Raw genomic sequence first — 17647 nt, forward strand, 5'->3', positions numbered from 1 at the left:
TATATACCTATGTATATATATAGATGTGAAAATACTTAAGGGTTATGTTTTCCAAACTGTTGTCTAATTCTGTCGGTTCAGTCTTATGGCCACAAAGACTGGTATCTACCATAAAATGAGGGGGCAGATAAGAACTATTCAATGTACATCATTAAATTCCATTTCACTATATGTCCAGCTGAAAACAAAAAAAAACCACCAAAACCAATCAAACAAACAACAAAAACAAACGGTAGCATGGTAATTCCAGAAAAAGCACCTGGAAATACCTAATGGCAAATCATGGAGAGATTACAAGAAAACACTATAGGAGGACTCCTTTCCTTTGGAAAGGCACTCTTGTTCCTTTGGATCAGCAAAAGGGGAACAGCCCCTACTGAACAGAAACCCATGTGCTGCCATGTTGGATTTTGGGCGGGACAGCAATATTAGCTGATAGCTAAGGGAAGCTTCCTAATGCTCAGAAGCTTCTCCTTTGGGAACAGTCTGGTCAGGCTCTGTTTGGAAAAACATGGGAAAAATGAGGTTTTGTTGCTTCATAGTGCCTGACAAAGTCATGACTTTTAAAAGGTCTTAAACTCTTCTAAAATTATATTGTATTGGAGATGTAAAATATTTTGGAAAAAGAAAATCCCTTGCCCTCCCTTTTTTTTTTTTTTTTTTGTTTCTCATACCAATAAAAGTTAATCCAGTTTGTCAGTTCTAGCCATTCTAGCATTCTGGGGCTTTACCTCAACTCTGCTTTTTGCATACTGCATACATAAAACCACTATCACATTCTGTATCTGGCTGGATCTGCTTATCTGTATCTGCTTAAGACTTATTTTCTTCTATGTACATTTTTTTCATGCTCCTATCTTCAATTCATTGCAGCTCATCCTTAACAAAAGATGAAGTAATGCTATATAATCAAGTAGTGTTGAGAACCATGAAGACAGACACAAAAGCCAAAACAGTTCCTTTCATTTTTGACCTACCCTAATATATATATTTTTCTTTTCCCTAAGTTATGGAATTATGTTCAGTTAGCTTTAATAACTTAACCATTTACAGCTTTTTGGGCCAAAATACAGCTTTCTAAACTAAATGTGTTTACCAAATTGGAAGAGACTAAGTATTTGCTACAATATTTTATTATATTTTATTATATTTTCTACTTCATGTTTAATACTTTCTTCTGAGTATAAAAACGATATATAGAATGGTGATTTAGATTCGCTATCTATGCCACATCATAGAAGCAAGCTTTAAATATGATACAAATACAGTAAAAGTAAACTCTAAAGAAGCAATGTTTTAGGTTGCCTTTGGCACCAATGGAAATAAAGAAAGATCACTAGAGAGCAATTTAGACCTTAGGTAGAGTGGGTAGTAGGGTAACAGGTGTCTGTCTTCTCAAGGAATTAGGATTGTTCCCTTGATGTGTCACCCTAATCTAATACTAACAAGAATGGATCTGAGCCTCCATATAGTACTAAAAGTACTTGTAAGAAGTACTTGTAAGAACTTGTAGATAGACAGAAGGAGATACTAGTGGAAGGTGACCTGAGCTATTCTGTTTTTGTATTGGATTAAATTGGAGAAATCTTGTGCACCGCCTAAGATCTATTAATTAATATACCTGAGCTGAGGATAGTAACTTTAATGATGCTAACTTGCTTTGAAAGAGACTGTTTGAGCACTGAGTGTGGAAGTACCGAAGAACCGAAGATATTTTTCAGAAACCTTTTCAAATATTTATCCTAGGATTATACATATTCAATCCAACAGAGCCCACAGGAAGTGGACACTGCTTACTTGAAAAACTCCATATTTAATTTTTTCTTTTTCAGTTAAATTATGTCTTGCAAAAACTCAAGGTAGCATACAAATAATACAAAAACATGGGAAACGTTTCACAGTCGACACTTGTAAGGGCATCTCTTGGAAAGAAACTAAGTTTTGATCTTCACAAATTCCCCAGTTGATACACACATAAAATTCAATTTAGAATAAATATCCATAGATATCTATTTTATGAAATATAGGGTATAGTTCTATGTCTAACAATTTAAAAATTGGAAAAAGCCTCTGCTTCCCTGCACAGACAACTCCAAAAATCATAAAGCAATTGCTAATGGCTTAAAGTCACATACAGTAGAATTTTTTTCCATCTTTAAATTCTTTCATAGGGTAAGTACCATATTTTTCTCATTTGTCTTCTTCTTTCCTATAACAAATGCTGCATTTCATAACTTTTGAAATGCTTGTGAAATGGGTTTCCAATTGTTAAAGGGGACTGTATATGAAATCAATTCCACCTTGCTGATGATTTTGCATAACTAAAGACTCAATAGGAATAGCAATAGCTGACAGTTAGGTCAACAAGGTAAGTAGTTCCAGTTTCTGTAATGTTTAAATCCTACAGATTGTAGTAATTAAAGAAATGCTTATTAAAGGTTTTTCAGTCCATTTTTACAACATGACCAGTATCTGGGTTAATCCACAAGAAGTCTACCTGATTTTGCTGTACACATCAGCTGTACCAACGCCTGCACACACATACAACCACACAAACATGCGTACAAAACACTAAATGTCAGACTAACACATGGAAGAATTCAAGACTCATACTAGTGAGAGCAGAATCAGACTTATCATATCTAAGTGAGATATGATTGCCAGCAATAAGATGGAAAATATTTTAATTTCAATGGGCTTGCAGGTAGTTTCAATGATTGTCACTTGTATCTTGCAGCAGTATTCTCATAACAACATCGTATTTTCCATTGGTTTTGACCTGGCAAGTCATTACTTTTTTTTTGCAGTTGTCTGGAATGTTAAATCTCCAGGACAGTACAGTTTCAAACACACTGGTTCTGAAACTTTTATCTTGTTTTCTATGTAAAAACACTTCTAATACTAAGAGATGTGTGAACAGCAGTGCATGATCCCAAACAATAATTTACTCTGAATTAAAACATTAGCTTAGACCCCTTAGAGACAAGCCACAATATATTGTTTTATCATATAATTAGAACAACAGAGTGTACAATTTGTTTATGTGTCACTGACCTCTAACGAGCTCATTGATATTGTGGATCCAGTTTCACTTCTGGATAATCCTGCATTGTCATCCAGCTCTGAAGCTATGAAATTCTTTACTGCTGTGCGGGGCTCAAATGGTAAACTCTGCATATGTTCTTGGGTGGGAAGATGCTGGTCTAAATTGATATTAAATTGGTCCATTACAGAAGGATTCATATTGAATTCTGGATTAACTTTGTAGTGCAACAGCCTTTCATGAGGTAATGTATCCATGCCTATATTCATTTTGCTCTCATCTTTCAGTGATGGCTGGGTGTTTACTGAGCTTCGGGGCATTACTATGTAGTCGCTTTCTATCATCCGTTCTTGAGGATGGACTATGTCCATATCTGCACCTCTCAAATTATCATCCGTGCATAAGTACACAGTCCTGCGCAGCTCACTGTTGTCTTTTTTCAAACACTGGTTAGCCAGTTCACTCATACTCATAGGCATGTGGAGACCTGTTGGTTGTTGGATGATGACTTTAGAGATGATGTTTCCAGGCAAGGTAGAATAGCTCATTCCTTCAGGGTTTGGTCCCTTCTCCTCCTCTTCATCATTTAGTGAGATTCTAGAAAGTGTTCCTGTTATAGTAGCTGCTCTGCAAGGTCCAATGTCTTTATGAAGAACTGTGGGTCAGAGAACAGACTTCTTGAAACATGAAACCATGTCTCTCAAACTCTGCTTTTGTTCGTGGCAGTATTTAGTAATATTCCCTTTACCATTGCATTTTCTTAACTCTTTTTCTGTGTTTAATAACTTTTATTCTATAAGTATTGCTTTGGGAAGGGTTTTTGTATAATCAACACCTCCTAATATTCTGTGTATAACTGACATACATATCTGACTAAGCCTCAGTCATTTAAATAAAGGAAAACCAGTCCTTCATTTATTGTTACTTCCTTATGTAGATCGTAGGTGACCTGCAGCTTAAGAATGTGGAACTCAATTAAGGGTTTTCCAAAAAAACACAACAGTATGACATCTGTACTACCATTATTAACTCCACATAACCTCTTGGAAAATGTCAAACAGATTGTAAGGCAGTATAATTTTGTCAATATGTTGCAATCTTCTATTGTAAGATTATAGCCATGGACATGTATTCCTGAGCTTCTAAATGTTCTTTTTCATATATATATATATATAAAACCACAAAACTCTTCTGTGTTCAGTTATTTTTAAATAAAATTGACAAAAAGTAACCACATTGGGAAGGAATTCCATTGCTATCAGAAAGACATATTTTGCTACATATGGAGAGGTTATAAAGAATATAAACATGTCTCATAAAGCATTCATTATTCTACTTTTGGTGTAGGCCTTCATGGTCAAAGTTGTACTGTAATCCAGCAATTTTTTATTAGGGTAAGCTGCATATGTAAATTTTATTAATCCTGTCCCTAAAAACCAAATTTTTCAGGAACACCGACAGATGTATTCAACAGCAAAGCATCCATCACTATCACTCTGAAAATTAAATATAAATTTGAAATTCAAAATTTGTAATGAAAGAAAAAAGGCTAGGTAGTAAGAATGAAAAATTTTAGAAATATCCAATTCCTGGGCTTGTTCCAGCTGAGTGCAAGGATATTTTTTTGTCCTGATTTAAAATAGTATGTTAATTTGCACCAATACCAGCTTGTGCAATAAAATTTTTCTCATGGACTGAGACAGTAAGATGACTGGAAGTATCTCAGGTGTTACACTCACATCGGTTTTGGTAGCCTGAGGGCTCTGATGACCCAGATCCTCCAGTACCTGTCAGTTCACTGACATGTTCCACAGGCAGCTCATATGGCAGCCCACTCTCCTACCTCACAAAAACTGATGCTAATTTTTCAATTATGAAGAGAACAATTTGCCTGTAAACAATGATACACAAATATCTGACACTGTGACAATTTACAATCCCCATGTCCTGGCACCCCAGTCCATTCTGTGCAATGCAGTGTGTCTGCTGCATTTTTTTTTACAGCCAGACTTCAAACAGTGACCTGTTAGTCAATCTTTCATTAAAAGAAACTGAAGATAATTTTTTAAATTCAGAATCCATCTGCTTAAGGCTGTCCATGCTGAAGAGCTATGGTGGCAAAGGTAAGAAGAGAGAGCTACATCAACTAATGCTGGACTTTCCTCTGCATTAGATGATAACAGGCATGAATTTTTATGTTACAGTGGACTGTCCTGTCCCTTCCAATGTTCATATTAAAACTAATCTACACAGAGAACAATTACCATATTCCAGAAACAGAGGTGGTAATTTTTTAAAGGTGTGTGACTAGAAACTCAAGCTCTACCTAATAAGATCAGCCTTCTTGGCTTGCCATACAGCAAGCAAAGACGGGCTTTGGTGGGTGATGCAGGACTCAGCTGTCCTGCCCTGACTCACCCTGCAGAGAAGTCCCCCTCTGTCTCTTTCTTTTTCTCTTCATTGAAAATAGAGGGTGTCTAGGTAGACTCACCTCCTTAAGAACAACTGTCCTTTGGATAATTTCCTGGACTGGAGCATTTCTATGGGGTTTAGAGGGCCATTTGTTTTTCACTGTGCTTTATTTAAGCTGGAAAAAGTAATTTCTTAAAATGAATTATTTTTAATATGTAGAAACAGACAAAGCTGACTAATTGAAGATCACACTACTGAAATGTCTTTAAAAGAAAAATAAATTATTCCTATAAAGTGGAATCATATTTTATTTTCCTGATACCTTGTTGCTTAAGCTATTTTTGGTTTCACTTAAAGCCTTAGAAAACAGCCTTTTCAAAACTAACACCAATTTCTGCATCCTTCATATAAATAGGTTTTAATATATGTTATACAGTTTTTATTTTTTAAAAACAAAATGTCTTTCACAATTGCTTGTGTACTAGAGAAAGGATAATTTTGTGTGTAAATCTTATTTTCTTTCCAAAACCTTTTGCCTTCTAAGAGACAGTCACACCTTTGGGCTGCTTCCCAGATGCTGATTTCTAGTAAAAGGCTTTTACAAGAAAATGAAACAAATATTTTCATATAGTGGCATCACTTTTTTTTTTTTTCTTTCCCAGCATTTATAACTACATGTTGTAAACAACACATGGTATTTTTTCTGACATCTACTTCAGAAAGAACTAGCACAATTTCTTTTTTTTGTTTTGTTTTTTAGCTAAACACTCTCTCAGTGATCTTACCTGACCGACAAGCAATGTCCACGTCCTTTTCAAAATCAGTCTGTAACAAGAAACAATGAAACAGGGTAACCATTATTAACTGAAAACTTAACCACAATACCTTTTTGCCAACTAGCGCTTCCAAAATGTCCTACTTACAGAGTCATAGTCTCTTAAAAGTGGTTTCTTGTTGCTGAGAAGGTGAAGTATATTGTTTTACAACAGCAGAGCTTTACAAAGTTTCCTAAAGTATAACTGGGTGGTTTTCAAAGTATGCTGCCTGACCAGAAAAAATAAAATAAAATAGGTGGAAATAGAGTATATAGTTGTAATAAAATGATACAGTGTATATATAATATTATATATATGGAAGAGTAACTTCTACATCTCTTGGAAGGATCATCTTTAAGGAAGCTTTTCATAGTTATACTATAAACATCAGTATGGAAAGCAGCCTGCTATACAAATTATTGTGAATAAGCGTAATACAGTTAGTCCACCCTATCTGAAACTTCATTAATTTGTTATGAAGTGGTTATTTGTTATATAGTATTCTGTCTATCCTGGCTACTAATGTAATCATGTAAAATTTTTCTTCCTTGAAAACAACTATTATGTATTTCAACAAATAAAAACATATTATAGGAACCAGGAATGAATTTTAAGAGTTGAAAATCCAAACACAATTTCCCCAGTTAAGCAACACTATTTATTCTGGTATAGAATGCAAGTATTTATCAATTATGTTTTTTATTTCCACAATAGGTTTATTAATTACAAAAAATAATATAAAAAAATAATAATAAAAAAAAGAACTGACGTTATTCTAGTTTATGAAGTCAAAACAAAGGATACTTTTTTTTTGATTTTTTTTTTTTCCAAGGGTAACTGCTTACTGAGCCCTGCATTTTTTAGGGTCTTATCATGTCCCCATTATCATAAATGACAAACTGTCTTTGAAAGTGAAGGGGACAATGTTTTGTCTTAATATACTACCTAACAGTATTAGTAAATCCAAATTGGTATAGTAATCTGTTCACTATCTCCTTAATCCAACCACTTAATCTACACCTCTATTACTTTCTCCTTGTCTGAATGAATTTGAAAGGAACATCTTTCAAGGCTTTGTGAAGGAAAGACTCTCAAATGCATCAGTGCTCTTTATACCAATGGTAGAAAAAGTCATTATATAAGATTAGTTTTTCTCCTTCTCTTATGTAAGAATATTTTGTCATGAAGAACACTGGTGGAAGATGGTAATGCATTGTGCTCCACTGAATGATCACACCAATAATTTAAAACTTGCTAACAGATTTAAGCAAGCAGATAATGACCTAAACAGACTTATGCTTGAAAATAGTGTTAATATTTCAGCTGTGCATACTTGCCATGTGCAATACTTTAAATTCTTTCCTTTTGTTTAAATTAACAGTCAAAGAAAACAAATAAAAGCTAACCATGATTTGAGCATGTCCATTAGGAAAGGAACTTGAAGAATCTGCATTGATTGGATCCTGGCAATTTCTTAGTCGACATCTGAATGCATCTTGAACCTGTGGAAACAATATCTTATACTCATTCTTGTGTGACATCATATACTCCGTTCCTATTAAAGTTTAAATCAAACCAAATGGAATACAATGCATGGCTTTTCTTTAGCATGTTTAGTAAATCAGAAATGGGAAACATAAATGCTTAATTCTGACATTTCATACATTTGGTATTGTACCTGCTGCAAAGTTTGTCAATCAATCACACCAAGACCACAGTATCGGATTTGCCAGTGGAAAGAATTAAATAGTAGTCAGCAATGACCTGGTACTCAAGCCTAATCTGTCTTGGGTAATAACATTTGTCTTTGTCTTCTCATTCAGTTTGGTGTAGGTCTAAAAGCAGGTTTCATAGAAACGCTACTAACCACTGCAAAATATGTCTTCTGCTTGATAATTGCAAGATTCTTCAAAGACAGTTCTTAACAGTTACTGTCATCAGATGCATAGTACTTTCCTAATTATACTTCAAAGAATAAGTCAGTTTGAAAGATGTTACTGATTGCAATTGTAAGTTCTATGTATAAGAAATCTTATGTCTCTTCTAGGAGTAAAACTCTTCAAAGTGGGCAAACATCTTCAGTGTGAGAACAAGAAGAAAAATGGACTGCTTGAACATGTCTGGTTTCTTGAAATGAAAAAAAAGGAAGGGAAGGGAAGGGAAGGGAAGGGAAGGGAAGGGAAGGGAAGGGAAGGGAAGGGAAGGGAAGGGAAGGGAAGGGAAGGGAAGGGAAGGGAAGGGAAGGGAAGGGAAGGGAAGGGAAGGGAAGGGAAGGGAAGGGAAGGGAAGGGAAGGGAAGGGAAGGGAAGGGAAGGGAAGGGAAGGGAAGGGAAGGGAAGGGAAGGGAAGGGAAGGGAAGGGAAGGGAAGGGAGGGGAGGGGAGGGGATAGGAGAAGAGAAGAGAAGAGAAGAGAAGAGAAGAGAAGAGAAGAGAAGAGAAGAGAAGAGAAGAGAAGAGAAGAGAAGAGAAGAGAAGAGAAGAGAAGAGAAGAGAAGAGAAGAGAAGAGAAGAGAAGAGAAGAGAAGAGAAGAGAAGAGAAGAGAAGAGAAGAGAAGAGAAGAGAAGAGAAGAGAAGAGAAGAGAAGAGAAGAGAAGAGAAGAGGAATTTCTCAGTTCTGTTTATTAATATGAACCATAAGTTAAATTTGATGACTTTGCTAGCAGTGAAACGTAAATAGATTTTGCTGAATTCTCACACATACCACAGTAGGGACAAGAAGATAACTTTTGGAATGGAAAGGAATATTTTTATCAATACATTGAAAGTATACAGATAATATTTATTTGAATAAAAAAACTTATTTGTCTCACTTCTTTATGTATCTTCAGATGTATTCTAATATAGTAATACAATCTAAGTATTAAAATTTGAATTTTGATTCAAAAAATGTAAGTACCCATGTTAGCAACCTGATTACAAGATGTGACTTAGAAAATAGGAACTTACTTGGGTGACCTCCACTCAAAACAAACAAGTATCATTTTGTGTTGGAATATGAAAATACTCTCAATGGAAATAACTCCAAAAATCTACATTCCTTTTATTATCTGTAGAAATTACTTGATGTCTTATTCAGAATAATTAAATGGTAGAAAATCATATACTACTCAAGGACATTTTGTGAATAGCAGAAGAGGATAATTCATTAATTGTTGCTGATGTAAAGGCATCCCTTTTCAATACACTATATTCTACCGCAAGCTGTTTAAAAGCTTTCACAAAAGGTAAAATTAAGTAGAAGATAAATTTTTTTTTGTAATTAGGAAGCATTATTTTAAAGTATTGAAACCTTAGATGACTAACAGTGCTCTTCAGTTTTGAAGAGTCACTGAGGCAGGTGCAGAAAGATGTAATATAGAGAAGAAAGAAGAATGAAATAAGGTGGTATAAGTTTGGGTTGATTTCAAAATGCCAAGACTTCCCACATGTGGTAATGTAGAACGTGCTTGACCTGTATTTTGACTCAGATTCTGATTTTAGGCGCTACACTGACTGGTTTTCCACAAGTTTGATATTAATTTAATTTGGCATCTCACAGTTGTCGCAAATTTAATCCAAGTCTTCTGTCACTTTATCAATGCTTTAGTCAAGTCACACTTCAGACTGTTATGGTCTTAGATAAGCACTGGCACAACGGTTTTATCAAAAAAAAAATAAATATCATGCCTTCTGAAACACCCCCAGCTAAGCCACATCTCATCTCAGACCTCATGATGCTTGACCCTAAAGCATAATTATTTCAGAATATTCTGTAACCTCTCACTCTATGCAATGTCCCTCCTTATGTTTGGGACTTGTGTTCATGAAGCTTCCCTGGTTCAGATAGCTCTGGAGCTCTCAAAAATATTATGCCCTACTTTCCTTACTTTCTAGTGGTGAATCCTGATTTTATACATGCATGTTTCTTAGAATGTTTCTGGAGGGCAAGCAGCATATGATTTGAACATGTTAACAGAATATCAAATATCACTGTGAGCTGCCTAAATACCGGCTTCTTGTTCTAAACCACTTGTTCAAACTTGTTAGAATTGGCTAAGATTGTGCTTTCTTTACCTCTTACTTTGAAACATAATCTTGTTTCCTCCATGCCTTCTAACATCATTACAAGATTTTCTTAGAGCCAGGCAGAGCAGGAGAGACAGATGTGATGAACGTGCAGATACCAAAGAAGTAGTTTCCTTAGCAACAGTAACCAACCCAAAGACTTTATAACTTACCCTCTCCCTACTAATATACTTCCCCCACCTCCCACCCCCTTTTTTCTTCAATACAGAAATGTGGGCTTTAGACACCAATGATGCATTTAATTCAAATGCACTCTAGTCAGCAGAGCACAGCAAAAGAGAGAACACAAGTGGGTTACTCCCATCACCAGCAGTAACGGGAGCTACTCAGTATGATTGAAATTTAGCTTTAGAAAATCTCATGTTGAAGCAGGTCAGGCAAAACATTTTGCTCTGATGGAGAAGAAGCTTCAGCACTACCCTCTCCTATCATTCTTTGTTCTGTGACATATTCCTCACTCTCTTCCAATGCCCAATTAGGCACTCAAACAGCAAGAAGAAGAGAAAAAATATTAGGCTTTCTGGGCTATGAAGGCTACATAAAGCAATAATGCCTAAGTCTTACTTTGCTTTTTTCTTTCCCAATTTCAAATTGTTTTTTAAGAGGCATGGCATTACAAGCATGATGTTTAATTTAGAAGTTAGGAAAATAAAGTATAGAGAGGTTTAATATCTTTCCAAAAGACCCTTAGTTGATGGATGGAAGAAATAGACTCAGCACATCATACAGCACATCAGTTCTCTTCTAGTTGGGTGTCTTAGTGAATCTCCCTGGGTTCTCAGTGCAACCCTTGTCACACAAGCTCATCAATATAGCATACTGGTGAAAGCAAAAAATGTTTCCATCATTTATGTTTATATCTTTATAGCTAAAGGGAAATAAGTGGGTTTTATAGAGTGAGTTATAAAAGTCTATGTCTCTTTGTATGTAATATAACAACAATAAGGGTATAGCAAAGCAGGGCTGTCCTCTTAGTTTGAATTTTATGGTGATATATTCCACTACACATTCCCCCTCCCCTGACAGTCAGAATTACTGTTTTTCCTGTGCTGGTATGCTATAAATATTAGATCAATCCTATAGGATATTACTGAGATAGCTTTGTAGCTGTCATCAAGAATGACAAATATGTTGGCAGGGTTTCTCTGACACACACTGGCAGAGCAAAAAGCTTTTGCAGACAACATAAGGAAACAGACTATTCTTTCAGCTGGGGAGATACCCTGTGAATTGCAAAGACTGCATTGCATGCTGTGCACGATGGCTTATCTGGGCTTGTACAAGAACTCACCAAAGGGTCTCTAGAGCTGGAGTAGAAAGTCAGGGTTGCTAGAGCCAGATTGAAACACATCTTATTGGAGTTATATCTCCTTCTGTGTAGAAACTTCTTGAAGCTAGCAACTACGTCTTTGCTACTGCAAACTGGCTCATATAAGTGCAGACCATACACGATTTTTTAAAAACAAACAAACAAACAAAAACTCTTCAGGTGAGTCAATTTTTACTTTTTTTTTTTTTTTTTTTTTTTTTTTTTTTTTTTTTCCCATTCTTGAAGAACTGTCTAATCATTTTCTTCTTCCATATGAAAATTGCTAGAGTCCTACCTCTAAGTTTGGAAAGTAATATTTTCACTAGATGATCAACAACATCCAAGAGTTCCCTAGGAATGAAACACTTTCAGCAAATAGTTGTCATTGAGCTGTAAAACCTGACTTCAAATCAATGCTTGGGTCGTTGTGGGAAGCCACATTACTTTCATCTTAAACAGTCAAAATCTCTCTCCAGAAAAATTCCTGCATTACTGCACTAAGGCAGTGCTCACAATTGCAGATGAAATCTTCAAAACCAAAAAAATAAAAAAATCTTCAAAACCAAAATATAAACAGCATTATCTTTGTAAGGATGCAGAGAGGTTGCAGTGCATATGTGGATATAAATCATTGGATTTGGTAAAAAAAAAAAAAAAAGACCAAAACCCATGAGAAATTGTAAAAGTAACATAGCATAACACTATATAAGAGCAAAAATTGAAGGTTTCATCTGCAACTGTGATATATATTTTTAAATAAGTACGGATCCTCAGGCCAAGAGGTGGGAGGTGGTCTGCTCTTTCCAGGCTAATTAATTTATCCCTAGGAAATACAAACTTCATGGACAGGAAAACCAGAATGAAACTGCCATTCTTTCTCCTGAAAATTTTGGCTACAAATAATGGCACTATTTTACCATTATACTAAAACAATATGTTAAATGGTAGTTTTCAGCAATACAGATGAGAATGACCTCTTTTGCAGATGTAAATCACATGGGGTAGGAAACTGCTGTTGAAAATAAAGGGATAGTAAGGCAGCTCTGCATGATATAGATTATCCACAGTAACATCTCTTATCTGTACATATTTTTATCCCGAACAACAATAACAATAAAAATGTTAGTAAAGGAGATAAGCCCCTTCCACTATGAAAACTAAGGAAAATAAAGGTTCGTAGTCTTTAACAGCTTAAATAACGTAGGGTGGAGTCAGCACACACTTACACACAAGATAAATTCTGAAAGATATTGGTAAGTTTTTCCTTAAAATCTGAAAATGATTATTTGATAGTATAGTCTAATATTCATACCATTTAGAATAGTGATATAAAGTTTGTGTAAAGTAGTACACCATTGGAAGACTAAAATAAATTACATCATTTATAATTGTTATTCATGAATATGGTGAATTTCAGTGTTTAAAGGGTGTGACAGGTGGAAAGGAAAACCAATGTGTTAGATTCCTCACTCAGTACTGACAGTAAACCTCTCTTGAAACATCTCCCTGTTTGCTTTTTTTTTTTTTTTTTTTTTTTTTTCAGTCCTGAAATGCCTTTGAATAACTCTTGCTAATCACAAGAAACTGTGCTAGACAATGTAATGTAGTTTATTGATGTGGTAAATATCCTGAAGTTGATAAATGCCACACTTGGAGTCTAAACAGGCATGGGCTCTGTAAATAGATATGCTGGTGGAACCAAGCTACCGCTCTCCAGTCTGGCTCCATCAGCCCATTTTTGATAGATGCTCCCACTTCCACAAATCTGGCAAACTTATCTCAGTTAAAGTGTTGGGTTAGCTAGTAGTTCAGACTGTTAACGAAGCTGTCACCAGAGTCAAGTTAAAGAGCACTCATACAGTAGCTTTGACATCTGATATCAGTGGTGATATGCAAAACTGAGCTACAAAGGGTAGTCCAGGGATACTGGCTTTTCTTTGATATTCTCAAAATGTTCATTTCAGTTCATTCTCATTGTCCTGCTAACTTATGCATGTTAGCACCTGTATGTGTAGAAACTGAAGAGATAGCTCTTCACCAACGTCTCATCTCCATGAATCCTCTTTCAGGGGAAGTATAAACAGAAATAATTTTGTATTTGAATTGGTGCTAGAGACTGTAAAAATCTCTCTCTTTTGTTCTTCAAGAAAAGGGCATTCATGTTAGAATCTCTCTATACTCAGGATACCGGAAAAGCCTAACACTGGGAAATAAACTGAATTTGGAACTGACTAAAAGCCACCTTTAATCAAGTGTGTACAGTTTTATACTGAATCTGACAGTCTGCACCTGGAATTGAGTGATCTTTCCACTCTCACTTATTCCTCTACATCTCATCATAAAATACTTTACTCTTGTTACAAAATATAAATCTGTAGAGAAAGTTGTACATGATATTAAAGAGCAGTTGAGAGTTTATAGGGAACACAGCCCTTTAGAAAACTGGGAAGCCATTCCTCACCTCCCTTCGGAGAATACAATGGACCATGACAATAACAAAGCCTTGTAATGAATCAAATACTGCAAAAAGTATCTGAAATAATATTGATCTTTTGTCTGTCATAGCCAGAACTGCAGACATCCAAGTCAGGGCCAGAAGTGGCAACACCACACAGGAACTCCAAAGGGATGCCCTATTGAAAGAAAAAGAAAAGCTGCACTGTAAAATTGTAATAAATAAATAAATAAATAAATAAATAATCAAATGCTCACTTTTAAAATAATACATTTTTAAGGATGGCACTTTATCAAGTTAACTTGAAAATCACAGACAAGTATGTAACAGTGTTGGTACTTTATGTTCTAAAGAATATCCTGTATTCAGTTAATAAACAGTTCCATTTTTTTTTTGTTGTTGTTATAAAGTACTTAAACGTGCTCAGCACTCTATACAGTGTTAGCAAACACAGTTGTCATCATCAAACTATTGTCTCACATGCACTGCATAAGATTTGTAACAAGAAGATGTAAATGATCAGGACTAACATGGCATTACTGGCGGTGGTGGCTGACAAAGCTGTTGTTGAAACTACTCCACACTTGGCACATTTGAGCGTCAAACCGCTATGAGGCTCACTCATCTGACTGCAAACAAACAGAACACCCACAAAAAGAACAAAATATTGAATTGTCACCAAAAAACGTTGCTACTGAAATTTAGCTTTTAAATATGACGTCATGCAGAAAAAAGTAAGTAGACTTATTCAGGATGAATGGTCTATGTTGTTGCAAAACTGTATGTTATACTTTACATTATTATTAACTGTAAATGTTAATGCCATGGGGCTTCATATCATGCAGACTCTATTTCTTCCATTTAAGCTAAGAAAGGCCCCAAATATCTTGTGATCAAAACTGCTCAGTACACTGAAGTAAACATAAGCACGTGCTAGGATAGACATACAAAGTGAAATCCCTCTATTCAGACCTGTTAAAAAGCTTTTGTTCTTGAGAAAGAGTATAGGACACAAGCAAGGGAAGTATGAAGTACATAAAATTGCAGAGCAATTAGGGAAAGAAACTTGCAAAATATATTCAAGCATCAAATCAGTATGGGTATACTGTATCGTCAGATTTGTACTAGTGATTTGAATGGCCCACTAACATCTGAAGTGGTTTTATTCATGCTGTATGAAGGTCTGAATACAGGGCTTGTAATGTATGGAATCTGATGAAATAAATATCAGTTGGTACTGAAAAAAGGGTGACCTGTTTTGCATTTTAATAAAACACAGTACACAAGCATTAAGCTCAAAGCATTTTGTATGGACATTTGTACCTCAGCACCTGTCAGAAGAGTTAAAGGGCAAAACCTGGAATTTAAATTTTCTTCTACATACAGCACACATTCAGCTTCCTGAGTTGACTAAATAAATACTTTTGCTATTCCTTCTTTTTCTGTTGTCAGAACCAGGAATAACCATAGCTGACTGAGACGTGACAGGAAAGATGCTTTACCTATTCCCAGCTGGAAAATGGTCAACATGTTGAAGAGAGGTAACACTTCAGGTTCTTTCCAAATTATTTCAATCAAATTAACACCCTTTTTATAGCCAAACCCAACATTCACTTGACTTCAAACATACTGTCCAAAACAAATATTGAACTCCAGTGGCTTCCATTTTGATAAACTAAATGAAACCATGACTTTCTGTAAAAACAACTATGCAGAGCCATGACCTTGTACAAGTTGATTGTGGGATGTGAAAAAAACTCAGTGGCTCCACATCAGTTTACACTAGGCTATGACTGAACTAGAAACATGCCATGAATAAGCCTAGGCTAAGTTTGGGCAAACACTTTCCATCTTTGCTACACAAAACTTCACTGTTATTGGACTGGTTTATTCTTTTTACCTCTATAGATCTATTCTGGATCTTGCAAATGATAATTGAGCTTGATGTATATGTTAGCCAAATACAACCTTTTTGTCTGAGCATACATGTACACTATTCCCTATTCCAGAAGTATGACTGATATCCATCAAGAAAACATGCCATATTTTTTCATTTGTTGATTCACCCTACACTCATAAAGGTAGGAAAATCATATGGAATTAATATATTTTGCCCCATTCACCACATAAATTATTTCTACAGCTGAACTTTTGACAAGTGTGAGTCCAATATTTGCCAGAAAGAATAAAGTTGCCTTCCTGAACATGACTGGCAAGAGATATTTGAGAAATGAGTGGCAATGCCACTACCGGAGACCAAATGCTGCACAAATTCCTATGCCCCAAACGATGACTCAAGGCTTTTCGTCTGCCAAGTAGTAGCAAGTAATGCTGTTGCCAAACCACCATCTCATAGTGTCACAGGAGTTGATTGTTTCTTGATTAGGGCATCTACATGCTTACACATAACTGGATTGCTTCTGACAATGGTTTCTAGTTCTTTATCCATTTAGTTTAAAATAAAATACATCTTAACTAAGTTGCACACTGTTAAAGCAAGTTATTTGTTTCATCAAGAAAGTAGGCTATAAACAAATAGATTTCAATAGCCTACAGTTGAGTTGCTGAAAAAATAATTCAGTTAAATCTAAGCTTAGACATCCTTAGGAAATATACAAAGACAAACCTGAAGCTGGTCACACTCCTGAAATCACTGTAATTAGAGCAGTTGTGAATGTAATTTGCAGAATACTGAGTTACTACTACTCTTGAAATAATTTGGCTAGTTTTCTAATATTCTAGCTTTCATCAGAGGTATTACACAGTTAAGGATATTGATGGAATAATGTAGACAAAAGTAAGGTTAAGAAATTAATACTTTGTAAAGAAAAATGAAGAAAAGAGAAGAAACAAAATGAAAGCTTCTGGTTCATATTTGTCAGAAAGACAGTGAAAGAACTTAAAACCGGAATGATTTAATTTAAAATCACCAGCCAAACTATTTATCATGTCTGTTCATCCAACCAATCAATTGAATTTATTAGGAATAGTACTGTTAATGGAATGGTGAAATAGTTCAAAGCAAACCTTTAAAAATTTTACCAACAGCAATAATACACAGTAAAATGAAAATATCATTGTTTATCATTGCTAGATATGCAGATATTGGTCTACAAGCTGGTCCAAAAGACAGTACTAGAATATGGCTGTAAAAATGAGTATGCAAATTTTTAATTTACTTTGTAAGCATTAAGAAAGTGATGATGAAATTGCAAAATATTTTTCTACAATATGGGATGAATCTAGGTTTGCTGCGGCAGCATGTCGAATCAATCATCCACTGAAAAACATTTTTCAATACCACCACTGTTATAAACCTTTTTTTTCTCATAATAAAAAATGAATTTAAATTTAAATGCAAATAAATAATTGATAACACAGGATTTGAATTTACACCCCCCCCCATTTTTGGCTTTTAGTACTTTTTTTTTTTAACTTTCAATTTTTGTTTTACTAAATTAGAACATATGTCTGAGTAGATACAAATGTCAGAACATAGACAAATTCTTCACAGAGTCAAGACAGGCAGAATAGCATTGACCTCAG

General features: G+C 35.1%; 1 protein-coding gene across 6 annotated transcripts in view; it reads right to left on the bottom strand.

The window, feature by feature from the left end:
* ADGRB3 (adhesion G protein-coupled receptor B3) overlaps window positions 1–17647 on the bottom strand; it is a 473065-nt gene that overhangs the window by 17155 nt on the left and 438263 nt on the right. For 4 of the 6 annotated variants that reach the window (XM_027455045.3, XM_027455043.3, XM_027455048.3 and 1 more), the window contains 5 exons: window positions 14632–14730; window positions 14108–14279; window positions 7677–7772; window positions 6241–6280; window positions 3055–3698 (listed from right to left, as the gene is read on the bottom strand). In XM_027455045.3, coding sequence (XP_027310846.1) covers window positions 3055–3698; window positions 6241–6280; window positions 7677–7772; window positions 14108–14279; window positions 14632–14730 — 1051 coding nt within the window. The remainder of the gene's footprint in view (window positions 1–3054; window positions 3699–6240; window positions 6281–7676; window positions 7773–14107; window positions 14280–14631; window positions 14731–17647) is intronic. The other 2 variants (XM_072036309.1, XM_027455047.3) reach the window with 1 other exon arrangement.

This window comes from Anas platyrhynchos, chromosome 3 (assembly GCF_047663525.1).
Source record: "Anas platyrhynchos isolate ZD024472 breed Pekin duck chromosome 3, IASCAAS_PekinDuck_T2T, whole genome shotgun sequence".
Lineage (NCBI taxonomy): Eukaryota > Metazoa > Chordata > Aves > Anseriformes > Anatidae > Anas > Anas platyrhynchos.